Here is a 24,904-nt window from a genome sequence, read left to right on the forward strand (position 1 = left end):
ATGTCGAATTCGGCCTGGTAGGAGAAAAAATAGTATTCGCACCGCGGGAAAAAAGTAGGACATCTCATCCCGCGTGTTTGCCAATTGCAATTTTACACGCGTGAGGAAATGTCCAACTTTTCTCCCTTGGTGCACAATGTAGGTACTATTCAGTTTTTTATAAGCGCTAATTTTTTGTGATTTATTCGCGATCTATTGATATTGTTATTAATAAGGGCGACACTCGTTTTTTTTATTAGTGGTTTTTGGTTTTTTTTCCTGCCTAAGCTGATAGCCTTGAGAGGCTATATCAGCGTAACCCTAACTAGTAGGTGAGCTCACGGGACTCAAACCGGAGTGTTGCTAACACTGGCCCTAGCAAGAGCAATGCTTCGTAGAATCTACCACCGAATCGGACACGCGACCCACTGAGAAGATCCGGCGAGAAACTCAGTGGGCTGTGTCTGTGGGTTAATTCGCTCGTCGAGCCCTTCGTCGCAAGCGACGGTTTCAACGAGGACGGTGACCAGTGCTTGTGGTGCCTAAAAGCACCGTTAATGGATCAGGAGGATCCGTAATGACGTGCTTTGGGCTACGTCGACGGTTTAGCATTCGGTCTACGGGACCGGGTATGTAGTTTCCAGCGGCCACGACAAGAGGGTTCTCTTATTCGTCGTACATAGCATATACACCTATATAATCCGTTCCTGACAAAATTGTTTCGCATTCAGAAAGCTAACAATCAAAATTCAGTGCCTAAACACATAAATTAAAAAAAATCATAACTCGAAAGCTATCAAAAGTCGCGAAGCATACATAGGGGTGATTCGGATAGCTCTACTGATGCTCTACCTCTGGGCTTCGGTTTGACACTTTTTTTGGGACACCCTGTATAGCGATGCACGTTTGCATGATTGTTTGTTTGTGGTCTATGCGGCGGCAAAAAAAACGCTTAGCGAATTTGACAGCAGATAGCATTTTTTATCTTCTATATAATATATAAAAATGAATTGCTGTTCGTTAGTCTCGCTAAAACTCGAGAACGGCTGGACCGATTTGCCTAATTTTGGACTTGAATTATTTGTGGAAGTCCAGAGAAGGTTTAAAAGGTAGATAAATATGAAAATGCTCGGAATTAAATAAAAATAGCAATTTCATTCTTCTTTTGATGTGTCGTCCCCCGTCGAACGGATTCCTTTTGTTTGTTTTAAGTTTATTTTATACAAAAACTTAGGTCTTTTGTTTATCGATTGAGGCACTACGAAGTCTGCCGGGTCAGCTAGTTTACTAGTAAATAATTTTATGCGTAGGTACTCTTTAATTAATACCGTAATTACAGCGTTGCCATTTCACTGAGATGAACGATAAACCACACAACTTAAACTCATTTGTTTTAATGATTCACGCGTCACGCTCGTAATTTTGTGGCACTACATATATAAGAAGCTTTTTAAATAATTATCTGTATTCGAACTAATGGTAAAGACATTGGATTGTGGATTGGCACTGGTAGATACAACAACCACGCCTGTTTTCAAAAGCAAACTGGAGTGTGAATTGAGTCAAGCTGAGAGAGAAGGTGGCTTGGTAGATCTTCACTAGTATTTTTTTATTGCCCTTTTTGGCAGACTAGCATACGGCCCACCTGGTGGTAAGTGGTTGCCGTCGCCCATGGACTTCAGCAATGCCAGGAGCAGAGCCAAGCCGCTGCCTACCTAGGTATGAGGCGGATAGTGAGATCTTAAAGTTCAACAGGAATCATCAAACACAAATTTATTGTTGCAGACATCAAAATGGTGATCGGAGCCAAAATAACGCTGCAGAACATGCCGAGTAAAGGGCATGTGTCTCTCCTCAGGTTACAGAGTTTCACAGTGGAGAAACGACGTAAGTACCGTTCTTCTTCTTTGTCGTTTCCTCATTACTGAGGGTCGTGACCACCTTGGTCCAGTTTTTGCACCAGCTTCCTCCAATGTTGCCTGTATTCGGCCTGCTTAATGGCGCCCGGGACGCTGGTGTTTGTGGCCTCCTTGATAATGTTCGTCCACCTGGTTGGCAATCTTCCTCGACTTCTCTTTCCTTCCTTTTAAAATCTGTCACATGTGCTACACGACACAATTTACTTTATTGCACTTACATTTTTTTATTGCCCTTGTAGGCAGATGAGCACACAGCCCACCTGGTGGTTAGTGGTTACTGTCGCCCATGGACTTCAGCAATGCCAGGCGCCGAGCTAAGCCGCTACCTACGCTTCATACTCTCACAAGCCTCGTTTGATGAAGGACATGTCATAGCGCTCGGGAAACACCGTGGGGGGGGGAGCTCATTCCAAAGCCGGATGGTACGTGGCAAAAAAGGATATCAAGAGGTGAAAGGCTATTTGGTTTAAGCGATATTTTTGCAGGAGAACCATTTTAAGTATACAATGTGAAAAAAAACGTCCTACTAAAAACGTCTTCGGCTATTTGAATGGGGTAAGCTTAATTGAAGTTCAAAGCAACAAATTAAAGAGCGGGCGGTTAGCGTGGTGTGGACATGTGATGCGTAGAGAGGAGATGCATGTGTCTAGGATATGTATGGAAATGGTAGTGAATATAAATGAAATTGTTTTTTTTTTAAACATTTTCTACGTGATCTACATTATTAATACTATAGCCACCTTCCGGATTGATATACCCTTTGTGGGACCCCCTATTTTTGTATAATAATGTAACTTTTTTTTTATTGCTTAGATGTGTGGACGAGCTCACAGCTCACCTGGTGTTAAGTGGTTACTGGAGCCCATAGACATCTATAACGTAAATGCGCCACCCACCTTGAGACATAAGTTCTAAGGTCTTAGTATAGGTAAAAAGGCTGCCCTGCCCTTCAAACCGAAACGCATTACTGCTTTACGGCTGAAATAGGCAGGGTGATACCTACCCGTGCGGACTCACAAGAGGTCCTACCACCAATTGCTCTTGCTAGGGCCAGTATTAGCAACACTTCCGGTTTGAACCCCGTGAACTCACTTGCATGCTAAGGAGAAGCTGAAATAACCCCTCAAGGCTATCAGCATAGGCTGGTATTAAATCACGCTATGAAAAATGAAATCCATGATTGTCCGTAAAGGATTTTGTCAAAAAAACATGAAATGTACAAGGAATAGTCAGTGTTTTGATCTCGATCGAAAGACCCAACAAAAAGTGAGTTTTTTTTTTTTTAAATTGAAACACATTTTATGCTAGACATTGACGAATATCAACGTTTTTAATACAAAAAAGCCACCGCAGTTATCGTTAGACCATGGTTAGACCATTAATAAAAAAATTGGCAAGTCAGTGCGAATTATTATATTATGGGTTCAATAGGAATTGAAGGAATGTAGTTAACGATTCTTTGGCATAACCATATAACATGCGTAAGCCTTAAAAGTTTTTCATCAAAAAATTATAGTTGACATCCCCGTAAAATTATAAAAACAAACCCGAAAAATTATAGTTTGCGCAATTACTGGTGATAGGACCTCTTGTGAGTCCGCACGGGTAGGTACCATCACCCAGCCTATTTCTGCCGTGAAGCAGTAATGCGTTTCGGTTTGAAGGGTGGGGTAGCCGTTGCAACTATACTGAGACCTTAGAACTCAAGGTGGGTGGCGCATTTACGTTGTAGATGTTAATGGGCCCCAGTAACCACTTAACACCAGGGAGCCATGAGCTCTTCTACCCATCCAAGCAATAAAAAAGTAAAAAATTAAAACATGACCTCCTCAATGGGTTGCGATTCCGATCCGGTGGAAGATTTTGCGAAGCACTGCTCTTGCTAGGACTAGTGTTAGCAAATTCTCTCAGCTTGAGCCCGTGAGCTCACCTACCCGTCCGCGAGAATCTGGAATAGTCCCTTAAATTGATAATTTGAAAATTTGAATTTATTTTATTTTAATTTTCACATAATTACTTTGAAGTTAGTTTGATTTCAATATTCCATTGTAAAGTTGTTCCTAAATAAACTAACATTTCTAAACTTATTAAGAAAATCGTTACACACTGAATTCGTTGCGCCCTAAATGTTAAGCCGCTGCTTCCCGACTTCATCAAATGCTAGTGAACTCTAAAAATAATTCATAACACGTTCATACTGAATTTGTTAAAAAAAGTCTCGAACGCAATGTTTTCAAAACTTAAACCAAAAGTTTTTTGTCAGTTACTAAACAAAACAAAAACTTATGATACGTAATCAAGCGCAGCGGGCAAAAAAAACTAGGTATAAACATATGTGTGTACAGTGTGTAGTAAATAATACGAGGTGAAGGAATCTGAGGAATTGGTTGAGATGATACCATCAGCTCCTTTTTACCATCGCACCGGCCGCCATCGGAGAAGAGTTCATCCATACTACCTGGAGCTACTGCGTTAATTCACAGTGCGTTTCCAGGGATCTTTTTTGCCACGTACCATCCGGCTCTGGAATGAGCTCCCCTCCACGGTGTTTCCCGAGCGCTATGACATGTCCTTCTTCAAACGAGGCTTGTGAAGCTTAACAGTAGGCAGCGGCTTGGCTCTGCCCCTGGTATTGCTGAAGTCCATGGGCGACGGTAACCGCTCACCATCAGGAGGGCCGTATGCTCGTCTGCCTACAAGGGCAATAAAAAAAGTAATATTTTAAACATTGGATTTGTAGAAGTTAGGTCCTCTATTTGCTTAATGGTACTAGTAAGCTAAATCCAACAACTTACCTTATAACAGTGGAAAGCTGATCGGTTTTAAAATGTTATTACAAAATATAGACAACTTGAAGTGATGTAAAGTGAAGTAGACACCTTAACGTGAATGCCCATGTACATCTTAACATGAGAAGTTACAATTGAATAAATTAGAATACCTCACTCTTTAGACTAATTCGATGGTGTTTGACGAATTCCCACACCGGGCAAACATTTATGTAAATAAGAGGTTTATTTGCTCTTTATGTATTATACCCGTGTCTTCGGATGAAATAATGGGCAGATTCTTATCGTATCAGATCTCTGACCGATTTTAATTATTAGTTTGAAACCTGAAAATATTGTGGTTTTTTTTATTTCAGACTCGTTAATAAAGCTGTCGTATGGATCACTTCTGATTGTGACTGCAATTGTTTTGGTGGCTATCAATCCGATTCAGTTGATCTCTGACGGGGTGAGTGAGTGAAATTCTGTAATTATTTCGACGGGTTGAAAGTCAGTTTGATTTAAGTTACATTTTTGCGATTTTCAGGAGAGCCATTTAAAGTTTAAAATTTGGAAAATATATCATGACAAAAAAACTTCTTCTTTAGTTATTTGAATGTGGTAGACATAATTGAAGTTTAATTAAAATATCGAACTGTTGATGCTTATCACTACATAGTATAAAACAAAGTCGCTTTCCCTGTCCCTATATCTTTCCGTCCCTATGTATGCTTAAATCTTTAAAACTACGCAACGGATTTTGATGCGGTTTTTTTAATAGATAGAGTAATTGAAGAGGAAGGTTTATATGTATAATAACATCCATTAAATAGTGGAGAAATCAATAATAAATTACAGTTTCCGAAGCGAAGCGAGGGCGGGTCCAAATATAACGCAACTTTAATTACAAAGATAAATGTGGCGTATTAAGCAAAAATGTCGCTTAACCTAAAAAAGTCCTTTCACCCATCGATTTCCAATGTATAAGCACATTCTAATAAATTCGTTCTTGTTATATCGAAAATATATGTTTCCAACTTCTACCTATTCTATTTATCGAAGAAGGGCTTCAATGATGAAAGGAATCGGCTAATAAAAATGAGTAACGGAATAATTTATAAGTTAAATAGTCTGTTATATACTTAGTATTATAATTAGCATAGGGCTGGATCTTGTCTCTATTCGCGAAAATCTAGAAAATTCGTATAAATTCGTTTAAAAATGCATTGTTTTTTTTTTAAATGCGCTTAGTCAGGCAGTCGAGTTTCTTTTAGACTTATTGAATATTTAGGTCTATTTGGAGTTGTTTTTCTAAATAAATAACTTACATCATCTTGCATCTTAACAAAACAGTAAAATTTTCATGAAATTAACAGGTCTTGACTGTTTTAATAGCGGTTATTAAATATTAACGTTGACTATAAATAATATTATTTTGAAAACGCAACACCCTATTTTATAATAATTGGTTTGGTTAAAACACGCGTTTTTGGACACGTGACTCAAGCAGAGCTTGTAATTGAGACTGAGAAACATTCGGCGAACTGCAATTATGCACGAGAATTAGACATGCGTTTGAGAACATTCAGTCTTTATTGTACTGTGATAATTATTTAGAACTTACCGCAGGCAGACATGTATAATATTTATTATTATTATTATTATTAAATTCTTTATTTCAGATAATGATCCATATAAATGTTAGTAACAATTATTTCTTAAAAATAAGTTAGTAAGGACACAGTAATAAAAGAAAACAACAACATACATACTAAAAACGATTGCAATAGCGGCATTACGAGAAAACCTCCTTTTGTGGACCTCTCTGCAATGATTCAGAAAAGGTCCATCTAACCTAGAGAATATCATGGCCAGGATGCTGTTGGAGCTAGCCCCCTACCCTGCAGAGCAAGGACGCGCATCGCTTTATTAATATGGCATAGTAATCGTCGGTGCGCGCCTCCGCGAACAATTTTTTTTTATTGCTTAGGTGAGTGGACGAGCTCACAGCCCACCTGGTGTTAAGTGGTTACTGGAGCCCATAGACATCTACAACGTAAATGCGCCACGCACCTTGAGATAAGTTCTAAGGTTTCAGTATAGTTCAACGGCTGCCCTACCCTTCAAACCGAAACGCATTACTGCTTCACGGCAGAAATAGGCAGGGTGGTGGTACCTACCCGCGCGGACTCACAAGAGGTCCTACCACCAATAATTACGCAAATTATAATATTGAACTGTTAATATTTTTAAGTTTGCTTAATATTGGTAAAGTTAATATTTTTTATAATTATGCATAAAAATACATTAAATCAATAAATAAAACATTACACATACTACTATATATCTTTGTTTATTGTCAAACTTTTGTTATTGTTTGAAGTCTGTGGTTAAATTGAGAATAGAACTTTGATTATAGAAGTAGATATAATAGTTTTTGAAAATAGAACCGTAATAATTTAATGTTCTAGCTTATAATTTCAATTAATTATGGTCGAATCTCGACTACTGAAGGACCACTAGTCATCATAAATGGTCAACGTCATTTTGCGATTATCAGTTTATAGGGATAATGTCGGCGTCCGCTCGACAGGGGGTCTGAATGTCGTTGATCTTGTTCAAGTGTGTGTTTTTGTTAGTGTCATTAGAACGATCCAGGTTTTCGTTGGATTTCATCTGCTACGTCGGGTCCAACTTTAAAGTAAAGTAATATTTTACGAGTTATTTTTGTCGCTGACAAAATTTTCGATTTAGACAACAGTTAAATTTACCATTTCATATTTATCTCTTTATTTTCATTGTATTCGTATGTCGAAAAAGTTTTAGATCCAGTAAAACAAGAGCAGACCGATCATACTTTTGCTTTACAAAGCACAAGTCCGGCCTCGCGTGGAGTATTGCTCCCATCTCTGGGCCGGGGCTCCCAAATACCAAGTCGTCGTGGCCTAAAGGATAAGACGTCCGGTGCATTCGTGTTGAAGCAATGCACCGGTGTTCGAATCCCGCAGGCGGGTACCAATTTTTCTAATGAAATATGTACTCAACAAATGTTCACGATTGACTTCCACGGTGAAGGAATAACATCGTGTAATAAAAATCAAACCCGCAAAATTATAATTTGCGTAATTACTGGTGGTAGGACCTCTTGTGAGTCCGCGCGGATAGGTACCACTGCCCTGCTTATTTCTGCCGTGAAGCAGTAATGCGTTTCGGTTTGAAGGGTGGGGTAGCCGTTGTAACTATACTGAGACTTTAGAACTTGTATCTCAAGGTGGGTGGCGCGTCTACGTTGTAGATGTCTATGGGCTCCAGTAACCACTTAACATCAGGTGGGCTGTGAGCTCGTCCACCCATCTAAGCAATATAAAAAAAAAAAAAAAAAAACCAGCTTCTTCCATTTGACTCCATACAGAAGAGGGCCGTTCGGATTGTCGATAATTCCATTCTCACGGATCGTTTGGAACCTCTGGTCTGCGGTGGGACTTCGGTTCCCTCTGTATTTTGTACCGTATGTTCCATGGGGAGTGCTCTGAGGAATTGTTTGAGATGATCCCTTCATCTCCTTTTTATCATCGCACCTCCCGCCATCAGAGCAGAGTTCATCCATATTATCTGGAACCGCTGCGTTCATCCACAGTGCGTTTCCAGAGGTCTTTTTTGGCACGCACCATCCGGCTATGGAATGAGCTCCCCTCCAGAGTATTTCCCGAGCGCTATGACATGTCCCTCTTCAAAAGAGGCTTGTGGAGAGTATTAAGCGGTGGGCAGCGGCTTGGCTCTGCCCCTGGCATTGCTGAAGTCCATGGGTGACGGTAACCACTCACCATTAGGTGGGCCGTATGCTTGTCTGCCTACAAGGACAATAAAAAATAAAAAAAACTCCTTAATGTAGTTTTTAAGGCCAATTTATAACTATCTTCTAACCTACGTCATAGCTTCGAATCAATCAAATAATTACAGGTTTTTCTTTACAACAAAAAATATGATATCGCGCACGTATTGAAACTGGAATTGAAATGTAATTATTATTTTTTACATTTAAACGGTATGTTAATTAGTTTGGTCTATAATTTTTATTATGTTATTCTTATTTATAGGTAATATTTTTTACGTAATATTAGTTTTGGGAGGTCCATTTGTGACGTATTACTTAATTCCACGATAAATCTTTCCTTATTATAAAAAAAAAACCGGTGGTAACCGGTAGCCTGGTAAAATCTTAGCTAAATATGTTCAGTATTCGCGTTCCGGTCTAGTATCGATATATCAATATATTAATACGTGAAGCAAAGACGACGTACCCCTTTTTACGAAAATCGCGCGAACGGTGGGATATGAATTTTCCCACACTTATAAAGAATATAGAGAAGGAGTGAAGAAAGCTAATATTTTTTTACAAATAAGCATAAAAATACTTTAAATTAATAATAAAAAAAAACATTACAAATACGAGAAGACTACGCCACAAGAAGAAGTCCACAATTTTTTTTTATTGCTTAGATGGGTGGATGAGCTCACAGCCCACCTTAAGTCGTTACTGGAGCCCATAGACATCTACAACGTAAACGCGCCACCCACCTTGAGATGCAAGCTCTAAGGCCTCAGTAAAGTTACAATGGCTGCCCCGCCCTTCAAACCGAAACGCATTACTGCTTCACGGCTGAAATAGGCAGGGTGGTGGTACCTACCCGCGCGGACTCACAAGAGGTCCTACCACCAGTAAGTAACTAAGTGACTCAATTATCGCGTTAAGGTGTTAAATATTTAAGCGGGCTTATTGTTGACATTTATTATACAGAATTGGCAACCGACGAAAATTCCGTGCGTTCAGATGTTTTTTTTTCGCGTTTTAAGTGTATCGATTACCGTGTATCCGATTTTGAAGGAACGAGTGGCAGAAATAATAATAATAATAAATAGATAGGCTTTAACAAAAACCGACTACAAATAGAAAAAATAAGATATTCCAAAACAAATTAATACCTACACACTAAAAACAATAATCATCGAAATCGGTTGGCGTGATATTGACTTATTGAGTTATTCATCTATTTGTCGCGCACGTACTTAATGCAAATTTAAAACTTATATGGTTTTCTCATGGACACCATTATCAGAACTGGACTAAATTGAAATGGGACCACACGGGAAGCGTCAGCTTTCTAATAAAAAAAAAAATCATCAAATTCGATTCACCCAGTCAAAAGTTATGAGGTAACAAACATAAAAAAATATATACAGTCGAATTGACAACCTCCTCCTTTTTGAACTCGGTAAAAAAATAAGGAGGACTGCCTTAACAAAATAAAAATAAAAACTTTAAGCACGCATTGACGTATTTCGAGATTTTATTGCCATAAAAAATACACAGGTAATATTAGAGACCAATAAAATTATAAAAAAAAAAAATAAGCTCATAAACTCGTTCGTTTTTTAATCGCCTAAAAAAGATTTAGGATAACGTTACGTATGTAGCTTTTTTTTTGGTTAGTGTTTTTTTTTTTTTACGATGCTCATGGCAGTGGCGCAGATTATACAATTTTAGACATACCGTTTTTAGTGACACACGAAAAAGTTTAAAAACAATTAAGTTTTTTTTTTTTTTGCTTCGATGGGTGGACGAGCTCACGGCCCCCCTGGTGTCAAGTGGCTACTGGAGCCCATAGACATCTACAACGTAAACGCGTCACCCACCTTGAGGTGCAAGCTCTAAGGCCTCAGTAAAGTAACAATGGCTGCCCCGCCCTTCAAACCGAAACGCATTACTGCTTCACGGCAGAAATAGGCAGGGCGGTGGTACCTAACTGCGCGGACTCACAAGTGGTCCTACCAATATAAAAACTTTGTTTTAGACGAAAGTTCCAGATTTTTCTATATCCAGTTCTAAATACAGTTTTTGTTAAATCAAATTTAAATTAAACAATTCTAACCTAAATTGTGACTAGCGGTTTATCCGTGATCAAAATCTGCTCCAGCCACCGTTTCATGAAGAAAAAATATGCAGAGAAAGAGATGAATTACACTGGACATATATTTCAAAATGTAATTTTTAATCAATCATTTTTTTAAATCATTGTGTTTTCGTATAAACCATGCTTACGGTTTCGTCTCGTTTTTTTATTGTAATTATCTATAGGTATATATTAATACGTGAAGCAAAAACTTTGTATCCCTTTTTACGAAAATTGCGCGGACGGAGGAGTATGAAATTTCCCACACTTATAGAGAATATAGAGAAGAAGTGCACAATGCTAATATTTTTTGAAAATAATGTATAAAAGATACATTAAATCAATAAAGAAAACATTACACACTACATACCGTGTATTTGACGCACACACGCATGCATACTATTTACTGTCAAACTTTTGTTCTTGACGTCTGTTGTCAAATTGAGAATAGATTAAATATTGTTTGTCTTTGTTAATATTTTTTATAGTGTAGTCTTGGCGAAATTTGTAATTATGGAAGTATAAAATACAATCATAATAGTGTACAAACTTACAATTCTAATTAATTATAGTCGAATTTTGACTACTGCGGGACCTCTAGTAACCTAAATTGTGACTAGCGATTTATTCGCGATCAAAATCTGTTCCAGCCACCGTTTCATGAAGAAAAAATATGCAGAGAAAGAGATGAGTTACACTGGACATATATTTTAAAATGTAATTTTTAATCAATATTTTTTTTAATCATAATATTTTCGTATAAACCATGCTTACGGTTTCATCTCACTTTTTTATTGTCATTATATTATTTGAAACGCTTCGAATTCTTTACAGTTCTTTCACTGTCAGAATGATCTGTCGTTCGAAGCGTCGAGAACAATAGGATCACTATATAAAATTAAACAAAAAACGCGTCATTAAACGGTAATAATAGTAAATTACACGTAGAATTATAAGCTTGCTTTCATGTTTCGTTACGAACGAAATATCATTTTAATTTTGTTTTTTTATTGTTAAACTACACATTAAGTAAGGTTCAAGAACGAGTTCACGGCAGTACGTGAGAAATAAACGGATCTAAATTACAAGATTCAGGGAGGCCGTGAAATCAATATAAAAAAAAATATGTTCGACACAATGTTAATGATTATAATTCGGTTGTGTTGTCCAGCGACGGTAGGCGCTGTAGCAATTTTTTTTTTTGCTTAGGTGTGTGAACGAGCTCATAGCCCACCTGGTGTTAAGTGGTTACTGGAGCCCATAGACATCTACAACGTAAATGCGCCACCCACCTTGAGATATAATTTATGTTCTAAGATCTCAAGTAAAGTTACAACGGCTGCCCCGCCCTTCAAAGCGAAACGCATTACTGCTTCACGGCAGAAATAAGCGGGGCGGTGGTACCTTCCCGAGCGGACTCACAAGAGGTCCTACCACCAGTAAAAAGTATTTGAACAGTATTTGAATAGTTTCGAGTTTCGCGGTAAAATAACGAACAATCTAGAATCTTTATCATTACGTTTCGTGCTTTAGATGAGAAGTGAATTACCAGACGTTACATAGTCAATGCCCCCTCGACACATTAGGGCCGAAGCAGCTGCTCTCGAGATGTTAGGTCTTCTTTGGAGGCGCTCGGGTAGCTGTTAGCAAATCCCACCCCTCCTGACTGAGCCTTTACTCGCCCACCTGTGCTGGCGAAACTAGAAAGGCCTGAGGGCCACCAATAATCCTTCAATCATAAAAAAAAACGCTTAATAACAGAAATCTGTTTATTATCTTGTTTACTGGTGGTAGGACCTCTTGTGAGTCCGCGCGGGTATGTACCACCGCCCTGCCTATTTCTGCAGTGAAGCTGTAATGCGTTTCGGTTTGAAGGGTGGGGCAACCGTTGTAACTATACTGAGATCTTAGAACATATACCTCAAGGTGGGTGGCGCATTTACGTTGTAGATGTCCATGGGCTCCAGTAATCACTTAACACCAGGTGGGCTGTGAGCTCGTCCACCCATCTAAGCAATAAAAAAAAATCGACATAATGACTTCAGTGCGCCGCGTAGGTCACCGGTGACCTACACGACAATCAACGTGTTAAGATTGAAATACGAACTCAATTCTAATCTACTGTCGGCTTTGATTAACAAACAAAACTAGTTTAATTCTCAAAAGACCACATATCATAAATCACACAATTTATTTTTCATATCAATTTGAGTAGTCATAAATTTAATCCGTCGTTAATTAATGTTGAATGTCGCACATTGGTTGGACGGCTTTGAGCGATATGGGAACCCAGACAGACAATTTCCAATTCAGACTGACTTTGAATATTTCTAGTATTTTTTTTTTTCCTACCTATGCTGATAGCCTTGAGAGGCTATTTCAGCTTCACCCTAACGTGTGTAGGTGAGCTCACGGGGCTCAAACCGGAGTGTTGCTAACACTGACTCTAGCAAGAGTAGTGCTTCGCAGAATCTACCACCGGATCGGAAACGCGACCCACTGAGAAGATCCGGCGAGAAACTCAGTGGGCTGTGTCTATGGGTTAGTTCGCTCGCCGAGCCCTTTGTCGCAAGCGATGGGTTCGACGAGGACGGTGACCGGCTTTTTAGTAATGACCTAGACTAGCACCATCCCGTCCCTTCGACTGGATGTCGTAAGTAGCTAAGAGATGTAAGGATTTGTTGGCAAATTTACAGTCGAGCCATTTAAAGCTTAAAATTCGGAAAAAATATTATGATAAAACAAAACTTCTTCAGCTATTTGAATGGGATAAACATAATCGAAGTTCAGTTGAAAACATCGAGTTGTTGTACTTGGTTGAACGAGCTCACAGCCCGCCTGGTGTTAAGTGGTTACTGGAGCCCATAGACATCTACAACATAAATACCGCCACCCACCTTGAGATATAAGTTCTAAAGTCTCAGTATAGTTACAATGGCTGCTCCACCCGTCAAACCGAAACGCATTACTGCTTCACGGCAGAAATAGGCAGGGTGGCGGTACCTACCCGTGCGGACTCACATGAGGTCCTACCATCATTAATTACGCAAATTATAATTTTGCAGGTTTGATTTTTATTACACGCTGTTATTCCTTCACCGTGGAAGTCAATCGTGAACATTTGTTGAGTAAATAGTTGAGTAATAACGATAGCCTTTCTACCCTCGTTATATTGTTTTTTGCTCATACTCAAACATACAAGTAATTAATTATTATTCGTTCGATTAATACTATTTTTGCGGTGCTTTCTATAAACAATCCACAGCTATATTGTTTACGTGTGCTAATTATGTTAGGCTTGCGTTTCGATTCTGAGCTTTCCTTCTGAGCTTTGCGTTTGCAATAAGCTGCGAATAAGTTTACCTCGGAAAAACAAAACGTATACACGACCTAAAAAAAGTTCCAAGCGAGAGACATCATCGTGGTCACTCACGATCAGTGTCATTTGTAGAAATTTTAGGATTTTTTTTTTTTTATTGCTTAGATGGATGGGCGAGCTCATAGCCCACCTGGTGTTAAGTGGTTACTGGAGCCCATAGACATCTACGACGTAAATGCGCCACCCACCTCGAGATATAAGTTCTAAGGTCTCAAGTAAAGTTACGACGGCTGCCCCGCCCTTCAAACCGAAACGCATTACTGCTTCACGGCAGAAATAGGCAGGGCGGTGGTACCTACCTGTGCGTACTCACAAGAGGTCCTACCACCAGTGATTACGCAAATTATAATTTCCACATCCATGGTAACACTAAAGAGCTTTAAGGATTACATTGACACTACCCAAACCTGTTACCTGCTCATGTGTTTTTTATTGACCGCTGTGAATGCTTCTAATAAATCAAAATACAAAAAGTTTAGTGTATTTGGTTACAGATTGTTTGTAGATAAAACATGTTATCAGATTATTTTTATTTTTTTATTTAGTTGGGCGGACGTGCTTACGGTCTACGAGTTTCTTAACATTCTCGATATCGTAAAAGTTAACTCAAATTTGTATGGAGTTGGAACGTTTGCCTACGTTTGCCGCTAGGGGCGTTGTTCCAACTGCATACAAATATGAGTTAACTTTGACGCTATCGAGAACGTTAAAAAGCTCGCACTAAGTACACTGGCGTTAAGTGGTTATCGGAGCACGTAGAGATTAACAGCGTAAATGCCACTCACTATCCAATTTTTCTAATGAAATACGTACTCAACAAATGTTCACGATTGACTTCCACGGTGAAGGAATGACATCGTGTAATAAAAATGAAACCTGCAAAATTATAATTTGCGTAATCACTGGTGGTAGGACCTCTTGGGAGTCCGCACGGGTCCCACCACCGCCCTGTCTATTTCTGCCGTGAAGCAGTAATGCGTTTCGGTTTGAAGGGTGGGGCAGCCGTTGTAACTATACTGAGACCTTAGAACTTATATCTCAAGGTGTGGGGCGCATTTACGTTGTAAATGTCTATGGGCTCCAGTAACCACTTAACACCAGGTGGGCTGTGAGCTCGTCCACACATCTCAGCAATAAAAAAAAAATCAACTCGGTACGCGATTTCTAGGTCTCAGTTTTTTCCAGTACCACGGTTCTAACGACAATGATAAGTTTAAAGCAACACAGTTTTGTTTAATTCACATTCGAATTTTTTTTTGTGTTGTCAAATTGATGTCCGGGGAACCGTGATTAATTAGTTCTCGGACATTTTGGTTTGCTTAGATGCTAACTAATTTGTTATTTTATTAGTTTGATGCACAAACGATTTTATCGTAAAAAAAGAAGTGTAATTAAACAATTTATGAAGATACCAAAAACAAATTCTGATTTAAAAAAAAGAACTGGTTTTCCCGGTCGGTACATTTTGTATGTATATAAAAAAAAAAACTTGTGATATTCTGTTAATTAACACTTGCGAAAATATCGTAAATCATTTTTTAACTTTGAAACGTAGCTCGTAATGTTCTTTTTTAATTTATTTGCGTGACGTAAATCGAATTACTCAAAGTGGGCCCGCCGGAAATAACATAGCGGCCATTAAAAGCACGAGGTTAAATCGTAAAAAAACTTTTAATTCGTTCTTCTATAATCGATTCCGTGTGGATCGGGCCTCGGGGAAACCCCTCTGCCCAGGCTTGGAACTCCCTATCGAGGCCGGGGGGCATGGGCCTATCGAGGCAGGGGTGATGCTGATCTTCTTCTTTTTCTCCACCTTATCCCACTAGGTGAGGTCAGCACAGCTAATTTTTCTCTTCCATTCTCTTCTATCAGCCGTCATCTCAACACTCACTCCTCTTTCTCTCATATCGTCATTCACACACTCCATTCATGTCTTCTTCGGTCGACCTCTTCCCCCTCTACCTTGCACTACCATTTCCATGCATCTCCTAGTCATACAGTCCTAGTCCTAGTCATACATCCCTAGCAGGGGTGATGCTGATAACGCAGAAAAAAATACTAGTTTGGGCAATGGGCATCAAATTAAAATCCATTGTTTTCTTATGGCTTCATATTTCCACAGTTGTTGGTGATGAAAGAAGGTTCGTTTCTTTACACGATGTGGGAGGCGCCACCGTACCAGGTCTACTCCGAGATCCACCTCTTCAACTACACAAACGTCGAGGAGTACATTAGCGGAGCTGCTGATAAGTTGAAGGTGCAAGAAGTCGGACCTTTCAGATTTCTGTGAGTTTCGTAACTTGAAATTTTACGAGGTAGCGGGAGATTATCGAATAATCAGTAGTAGCTGAGCTTAAATAGGCCCTTAGGTGTGAATCGCGAATCAGCAGTAGACATAGCTCGTGGTACTCAAACAGTGGTGGGGCGTCGCGTCCCTTTACGGGGGCGCGGGACAGGCCTCGTGGAAACCCCTCTGCCTGGGCTTGTGACTCCCTGCCTTTTTTTTTTTTTTTTTTTTTTTTTTTTTTTTTTTTTTTTTTTTTCTTTTAAATTCGCGATTGTCCCTTTGAAATAGAGTTATATTATACCTATATTCATATTATTCTTCTGCTATTACTAACAAACTATTCTGTACATGTAAGGCCCTGTGTAATAATATACTAGACATAATTATCACGATTTATAAAATATTATTGTTCTGTAACAGCGTATCAATGCAAAGACGTCTTTTGTTTTAAAATTTCGTGTTTCGCGCAAGCTTCGATTGCAGTTTAAAAAAAAAAAAGGAGATAATTTCACGACTGTCAGTATTCACACGTCTATCATACACGTGATTCTGTTCAATCTATAATATGTTAGTTTAATCAGAGGTCAAAGCAATTAATTATCGAAACCATTTAATCAAATGAACATTAATGAATGCAGTAATACGTAAATTTAATAGCGCATTAACTTATACGAGGAGTATGCATGAATTTTAAAAAAATATTTGTTTATTGCGTGCAAAAAATCTGCAAAGAAGTTAGGTTTTGAATTAGACTTTTCATTTTTTTTTGGTTTAAATACGTGGGCGAGCTCATGGCTCAGTTGGTGTGAAGTAGTTACTGGTGTCTATTGGCATCAACAAAGTAAATGCCGCTACTCACCTAAAGACATGAGTTCTAAATCTCAGTTTTTGAAGTTATACTTCTTTAGGCGCGTTATGAAAAATTGATGAGAGTGAAATTTTACAATGCGCGCGCACCGTGACACAAAATTAACAGAATGAAGTTGCCCACTAAATCGCTCATTACAATACGACCGACGTAACTTGGCGAGTCTGAATATAGCCGCAGCTGAACTTTCCGAACCGTACCGAGAATTACCGAATTTATACGATGTCAAGAAAAGGGATGTCCAATATGCGTGTTTGAGGATGTTGTTTAATAGATTTTTTTTTCAAATTGATTTAAATTTAAATAAAAAAAAGAATTAATTTAATAAAAATAAAGTATAACTTCTTACGCGCGTACATAAGTACACGCACCCTTTTTTTAGTACAACGGCTGCCCCACGCTTCAAACCGAAACGCATTACTGCTCCACACCAGAAATAGGCAGGGCGGTGGCACCTAATTCTGTGAGCTCACGAGATCACCTACCACTAGATTCGAACGTGAGACGTTATACAATCAACGCTCCCAACTTAGTAGCGTAACATGTTGCGAAAGAAAGACACTAGCCAATATATAAAAACAATACTACAGATTGAACAACAAAAACTTTGCCCACTGAGTTTCTCGCCGGATCTTCTCAGTGGGTCGCGTTGCCGATCCGGTGGTAGATTCCGCGAAGCACTGCTCTTACTAGGGCCAGTGTTAGCAACACTCCGGTTAGAGCCCCGTGAGCTCACCTACACGTCAAGGAGAAGATGAAATAGCCTCTCAAGGCTATCAGCATAAGTACGCAAAAAAATAACTTTGGGCGGAGTTAAGCCAAAAATATACTTTTAAAAACTAGATTTTAATAAACACAAAACCGGGCGCATTGAGACCCAGCGCATTAGGTGACGTCACTAACTTCGAACCGGTTTCTCGAGCTCAATGACATCGATCGTGATGTCTGCGTTCCTTTAACTTAATAGCAGGCGGCCCGTGAACTTGTTTGCTCATTTAAAGCAATACATGAAATATAATATAGCCTTCGTTGACATGTTTTTTTTTTTTTTTTATAACAACTAAGAGGCAAACGAGCAAGACGGGTCACCTGATGGTAAGTGATTCACCGCCGCCCACGGTCACCAGCGTTTACGTCAGTGTGTTGCCTACCCTTCATGTAAGAATATGCTCTTTTCTTGAATAACCCAATGTCGCAGTTGTTGGGGAAGTCTGACGATGGAACTGACCACAGTCACGGGTATTCGTATTATGAAACTCATTTTATTTGACTTATAATCCGGCCGCTTAGAGGTTTAACACCAAAGCGTAAAGGCTACCAGATATATCCCAACTTTGACATAATGATTTGGTTCGCGATTTTTTTGTCCTACCTATGCTGATAGCCTTGAGAGGCTATTTCAGCTGCGCCCTAATATGTCGGTGAGCTCACGGGGCTCAAGCCAGAGTGTTGCTAGCACTGTTGCTAGTCCTAGCAAGAGCAGTGCTTCGCAGAATCTACCACCGGATCGGAAACGCGACCCACTGAGAAGATCTGGCGAAAAGCTCGTTGAGCAAAGTTTTTGTTGTTCAATCTTGTTGCTTGTATATATTTGCTAGTGTCTTTCTTTCGCAACATGTTACGCTACTAAGTTGGGAGCGTTGATTGTATAACGTCTCACGTTCGAATCTGGAGGTAGGTGGTCTCGTGAGCTCACAGAATTAGGTACCACCGCCCTGCCTATTTCTGTCGTTGAGCAAGTAATACGTTTCGGTTTGAAGCGTGGGGCAGCCGTTGTACTAAAATAAGGGTGCGTGTTCTTATGTACGCGCGTAAGAATGTGTCTATGGATTAATTCACTTGTCGAGCCCTTCGTCGCAAGCGACGGGTTCGACGAGAACGGTAACCGGTGCTTGTGGTACCTAAAAGCACTGTTAATGGATCGGGAAGTTCGCGATGATAATTAGCATTCATTCGTGGGTAAATGAACTACATATTTTTTTTAATCGCAAATTCTACGTCACCTCAAAGCCTCGTGTAGGTCACGACCCAAAAGGACGGCATGCTTTCAGCGACTGTAAAATAATTAGTAGTAACTTACACGGATTACTGGTGTGAGTGAGGCTCACTACTCTTGTGAGTCCGCACGGGTCTTGTGGGTCGCAACGGTCGGTTAGTTCTTTTGTTGTCTATTTTATGAACATATTTATATATTAATACGTGAAGCAAAAACTTTGTACCCCTTTTTACGAAAATTGCGCGGACGGAGGAGTATGAAATTTCCCACACTTATAGAGAATATAGAGAAGGAGTGCAGAATGCTAATTTTTTTTTTAAATTATGCATCAATGTTAGATTAAATCAACAAATAAAACATTACACATACTACTATATATTTGATATAATAAATTATACATAGAATACATAAATTACTCTTTGTTTATTGTCAATTTAATTGACAAACTTTTGCAGTGAACTTTTGTTATTGTTTAAAGTCTTTGTCAAATTGAGAATAGATTAATTAATATTGTTTGTCTTTAATATTATTTATCTATAGTGTAGTTTTGGCGAAATCTGTGATTATATTATAGAAGTATAATGACAATAGAACCATAATAATTTTTAAACTTATTAATTCATTTAATTATAGTCGAATTTCGACTACTGCGGGATCACTAATTATATGAGAACGGTTCCGTTCCTTGTCTGCTGGTTCGTGTCCGTCTTAAAAAGTACTGCCTGCCGCTAGTCACGTCCGCCCTCGTTCCATTTCTCTCTTTATTTTTGAATTCTTGTCAAGTGTCTGTCTTAGTCTGTGTCTAGTCGTTGTAGGTCTTATGTTCTGCCAAAGAGGTTGCACGTCACGACAGGTAGGTACCACCACCCTACCTATTTGTGCCGTATAGCAGTAATGCGTTTCGATTTGAAGGATGGGGCAGCCGTTGCAACTATACTGAGAGCGTAGAACTTTCATCTCAATCCACCCACCTAAGCGATAACAAAAAAATAAAAAAGCACGAATTGTATGGTATTTTTACTACTAAAATTACTTTACAATTTATTGTTGTTTTTTTTTTCCCAGAGAAATCAGAACAAACGAAAACATAACAGTCGATGAGGGTAGAGGAGTGATGACCATGAAGCCGAAATTGGCTTTGAAGTTCCTCAGAGACCAGTCCGTGGGTGACCTGGAGAACATCACTATTGTTGCACCGAATATCGCACTACTGGTGAGTCTATTGGCTTTTGTTGCCCTAACGGTCAGTGACCTTGGGATACATACCGGCGACCTTTCTTTTAACATGCGACATTTATTTTTGTAATTAAAGGTGCGTTTTATTTGGTATCAGCATCAACAGTTCGGTGTTTTTAATTGAACTTCAATTATGTTTAGTCCATTCAAGTAGCTGAAGAAGTTGGTTTTGTTATGATATTTTTTCCGAAAATTTAAACTTTAAATGGCTCTCCTGTAATATTGCAACAATGTCCCATAAAGCTTTCACCCCCCGATATTGTTAAGTCGTTCCCAGAGCCATTCTTTACTAACTAAAAGCTATCAACTGCCTTGAAGCAAATGGTGCTAGTCACTTTAAGGTTGTCACCGGGCTGTTTATCATACTACACGAAAAGCTCTTGGTAGAAATAGCGGAGACGTGCGATCTTGCAGTGGTCACACAGTGTTGGCAACCGCTGTAGCAGAAGCGAAAGGTGGCCGATGCTATTTAAGCATGCCGATACTGAGATAACCTTGATCTTACAATTAATAATCCAGACAAATCTGGTAGGTACCGATAATAAGAAGAAACTGGATCCAAGTTTTGAAAAAGCTTTTCTTTTCCAGGCCTTAAGTACGTTGGCGGCCGACAAATTGGCGTACTGGAGCAACGTTGGAGCTTACTACTCTATAAAAGCCCTGGGAGTTAATTTGTTCAGGAATTTGACGGCCAATGAAGTCCTCTGGGGGTATTACGACCCGCTAGTCTCCATAGCCAACACATTACTGCCTGGCTGGATTGATTTTTCTAAGCTTGGGATATTAGATCGGGTATGAATTTCCTTTTGGTATCTTCCTTGTTTCTAAGGTCGAATATTATCGAAGTTAGGACATCAAAATTTAAATATCGACCTATCTAGGATATCCTACAGTCCTTAACTGTTAAAGGCCTATCCTGATTGCTTCACAACAGAGAAAATGGAATGATGGTGCCTATCTCTAAAGATTCGCTAGGTGCTCTATGCTGGTTAGCAGGATAGTAATTTGTGAGTAGAGTGAGAAAATAAGGGAAGTTTTATTTATTTATTTTTGTTATATATATATGTGTGGAAGAGCTCACAGCCCACCTGATATTAAGTGGTTACCGGAGCCCATAGACATCTACAGCGTGAATGTCGCCACCCACCTTGAGATATGAGTTCTAAGGTCTCAGTATAGTTACAACGGCTTTCCCATCCTTCAAACCGCAACACATTACTGCTTCACCGCAGAAACAGACAGGGTGGTGGTACCTACCCGTGCAGACTCACAAGAGGTCATACCACCAGTTATTTCGAACATATACTTATGGATTTTCCATCTCAAATGTCTTTTAGTCATATGTGAGATAAAGGCGAAAGTCCCAGTTGCTTTAGAATAATTGAAGCATTTATTTATTTCTTACTTTTGTAATATAGCGGTCTGGTATTGTAAGCTCTGTATTTGCATTGAAAGTTGGATACCTTGAGTTGTACTATTCCACGGACATACGAGTCCATGTTAATAAAAAAATATCTTGATGGCGCTTGTCATTTTGTTCACGACACGCGTAATCAATAATGATCCGGCTTAAATATAATTGTATTTTTCTTTTTAAATAATATTTATGAACAAATCACGCACGGTCATCCGCCCCAATTTAGGACTCCCTATGTTATTTATACCAGACACGGACATACTTATATACGTTTAAATACAGTCAAACCTGGGATAAGCGAGAGTTCAAGGGAGCACTATCTCATTCTCGCTTATAGAGGTTTCTCACTAACCCGAGTTTCTCGCTAATGCACCCTCTGAATTTCATTTCGCGATTTTCCGGATTCAAACGCATTCACTATTTTAAGTTTATCACTTAATGACAGTACTTTAATTTTCCGTTTTGACATGATACAGAACAGAACTTTTCTTCGCAATTGATTAACGATAAACTGAGTAAGTCCGACAAACAGGACGGTACACAGGCACACGTGTCCATTCGAAAAGAATGTGATAAAATAACAAAGTTATTTAGTTCCATTAAATAGAATAGTTTCAATATTGACGAGAAAACAATACAAAAACAATGGTAGGAAGTTCCACGAAAGTTAGAATGAGTCATAAAAAAGCAGATGTTACATTTGTAATTTGTTTTGTCATTTGTTCCTCCTAAATAATATAAATAAATAAAGTTCGACTGTCGCTTATAGAGGTATAGATAAGTAGCAGTCTCTAGACTTACGGAGGTCCATGAGGGAAAAACGACTCTCTCTTACTAAGGTTTCTGTTTCTCGCTAATAGAGGTTTTGGGAGCTTAAAATGACGGGTCCTGGCTATTACTCTCACTTATAGAGTTTTCTCACTTATCCAGTTCTCACTTACCCAGGTTTGACTGTATATAGGTGTATTATTTTAAAGAGTGACATTACATTCTACAGCTGTAATAACATTTCATCTAAATACGTAAGCCGGTTGACGGTAAAATAAAACTATCATTGTTATGTGACACACTGTTGCATATGGCATTCTTTATATCTTTATAAGTGTTTTTTTTATTGCTTAGATGGGTGGACGAGCTCACAGCCCACCTGGTGTTAAGTGGTTACTGGAGCCCATAAACATCTACAACGTAAATGCGCCACCCACCTTGAGATATAAGTTCTAAGGTCTCAGTATAGTTACAAGGGCTGCCCCACCCTTCAAGCCGAAACGCATTACTGCTTCACGGCAGAAATAGGCGGGGTGGTGGTACCGCTGGTAAGGAATGGACAAATAAAAGAATAATCACAATTGCTTCGCTTAAAAAAAAGTTCTAAAATGAAACACATAAAAATCGTACTTTTTTTGAGTACTCAATCACCGCCCCGCCTATTTCTGCCCTGAAGCAGTAATGCGTTTCGGTTTGAAGGGTGGGGCAGCCGTTGTAACTATACTGAGATCTTAGATCTTATATCTCAAGGTGTGTGGCGCATTTACGTTGTAGATGTCTATGGGTTCCAGTAACCACTTAACACCAGGTGGGCTGTGAGCTCGTCCACAAATCTAGCCAATAAAAAAAAATCCTTCTATTTGTCCAAGAGCGGGTAGTCCTAATGATGGTCTTTTTATATTTATAAAGTAGTTTTTGATTTTTCTCTATTAATTTCATGCACCTTGCTGCTGTTTATAATGTCTTTTCAATATTTCCATTCAGTTTTACGCGGAGCGGAACGACCAGGTTGAAGTTGAATTAGGTGACGCAAGTCGGAAATACTCCATCAACAGCTGGAACGGATCTCCTGGATTATTAGAACAGGGCTTCACGGCCTTGAATACCAGGTAACTCTAAAATATCAGAAAATTTTCTACCGACTCTATAGTATAGAGTCTATAGTATAGTATAGCATCTGTATTTTGTACCGTATGTTCCATGGGCAATGCTCTGAGGAATTGTTTGAGATGATCCCCTCATCTCCTCTTTATCATCGCGCCTCCCGCCATCGGAGCAGAGTTCATCCATATCATCTGGAACCGCTGCGTTCATCGATAGTGCGTTTCCAGAGGTCTTTTTTGCCACGTACCATCCGGCTATGGAATGAGCTCCCCTCCACGGTGTTTCCCGAGCGCTATGACATGTCCTTCTTTAAAAGAGGCTTGTGGAGAGTATTAAGCGGTAGGCAGCGGCTTGGCTCTGCCCCTGGCATTGCTGAAGTCTATGGATGAAGGTAACCACTCATCATCAGTTGGGCCGTAAGCTCATCTGCCTACAAGGGCAATAAAAAAAAAGCATTATAGGAATCCTCAAAAAGCAGTGTGATCGCCTGTTTAATAGTGATTGTGAATAGGCAGATGAGACATCTTGAGTTGAATTGGGCAGGAGGCAGGAACAAGAAAGATATAGGAACAGGGGCATACTCCTAATTGAAGACATGAGTGGATGAAGGGGTTAAGTACCATTTTTAAGATTTTAAAGTTTTTTAAAGTTTTTTGAATGAAGGTGTTATGTGCCTATAAACCATATTAGACCTTAAAACTATAAGTTTAAGTCTATTTTTAGAAATCGCATGTGATGAAGGAGTTATGTTCGCGGTAAAAGTACAATTAACAAAAGTTTGTTGCCCGTTTTCTCAAATTAACAAACTGTACCATATCCCCTTCATCCACTCGTGTCTTCAATTATTCAGTCATCAAACCGAACCACGTCGTTGCTTGATGAAAGCAATGTACTTTAGACGTACTTTAGACTAAACACACTATACTAATTTCCAGCTCACCATGCAACACGATCCAAGGTACTTATGAAGGTTTGATGATAACTCCGAATCGTCCCACGGATAAGGATATCCCGGTTTTCAGGAAGCAAGGGTGCAGGATCTTCCCTTTTTCATTCCACAGCGAGTCTTCTGCTGAATACGGATTTAATGTTAGAAGGTAATCATTTGTCTAGTTTGATTTTCATATAGCATCAATTGCCTTTAGGCAACACGGTCATGAGCGTCACACGTCATTACGGATTCTTCCGATGTATTAACGGTGCTTTTAGGTACCACAAGCACCGGTCACCGT

General features: G+C 39.2%; 1 protein-coding gene across 1 annotated transcript in view; it reads left to right on the forward strand.

Moving 5' to 3' along the window:
• Positions 1-24,904, forward strand: part of LOC114240024 (lysosome membrane protein 2) — a 69,832-nt gene that overhangs the window by 38,917 nt on the left and 6,011 nt on the right. Inside the window, exons 2-8 of the mRNA XM_028170476.2 lie at positions 1,765-1,866; positions 5,044-5,135; positions 16,119-16,282; positions 20,213-20,360; positions 20,972-21,175; positions 23,553-23,677; positions 24,608-24,769. Coding sequence (XP_028026277.2) covers positions 1,773-1,866; positions 5,044-5,135; positions 16,119-16,282; positions 20,213-20,360; positions 20,972-21,175; positions 23,553-23,677; positions 24,608-24,769 — 989 coding nt within the window. The 5' untranslated portion in view covers positions 1,765-1,772. The remainder of the gene's footprint in view (positions 1-1,764; positions 1,867-5,043; positions 5,136-16,118; positions 16,283-20,212; positions 20,361-20,971; positions 21,176-23,552; positions 23,678-24,607; positions 24,770-24,904) is intronic.

This window comes from Bombyx mandarina, chromosome 06 (genome assembly GCF_030267445.1).
Source record: "Bombyx mandarina strain Sakado chromosome 06, ASM3026744v2".
In the NCBI taxonomy this organism is placed as follows: domain Eukaryota; kingdom Metazoa; phylum Arthropoda; class Insecta; order Lepidoptera; family Bombycidae; genus Bombyx; species Bombyx mandarina.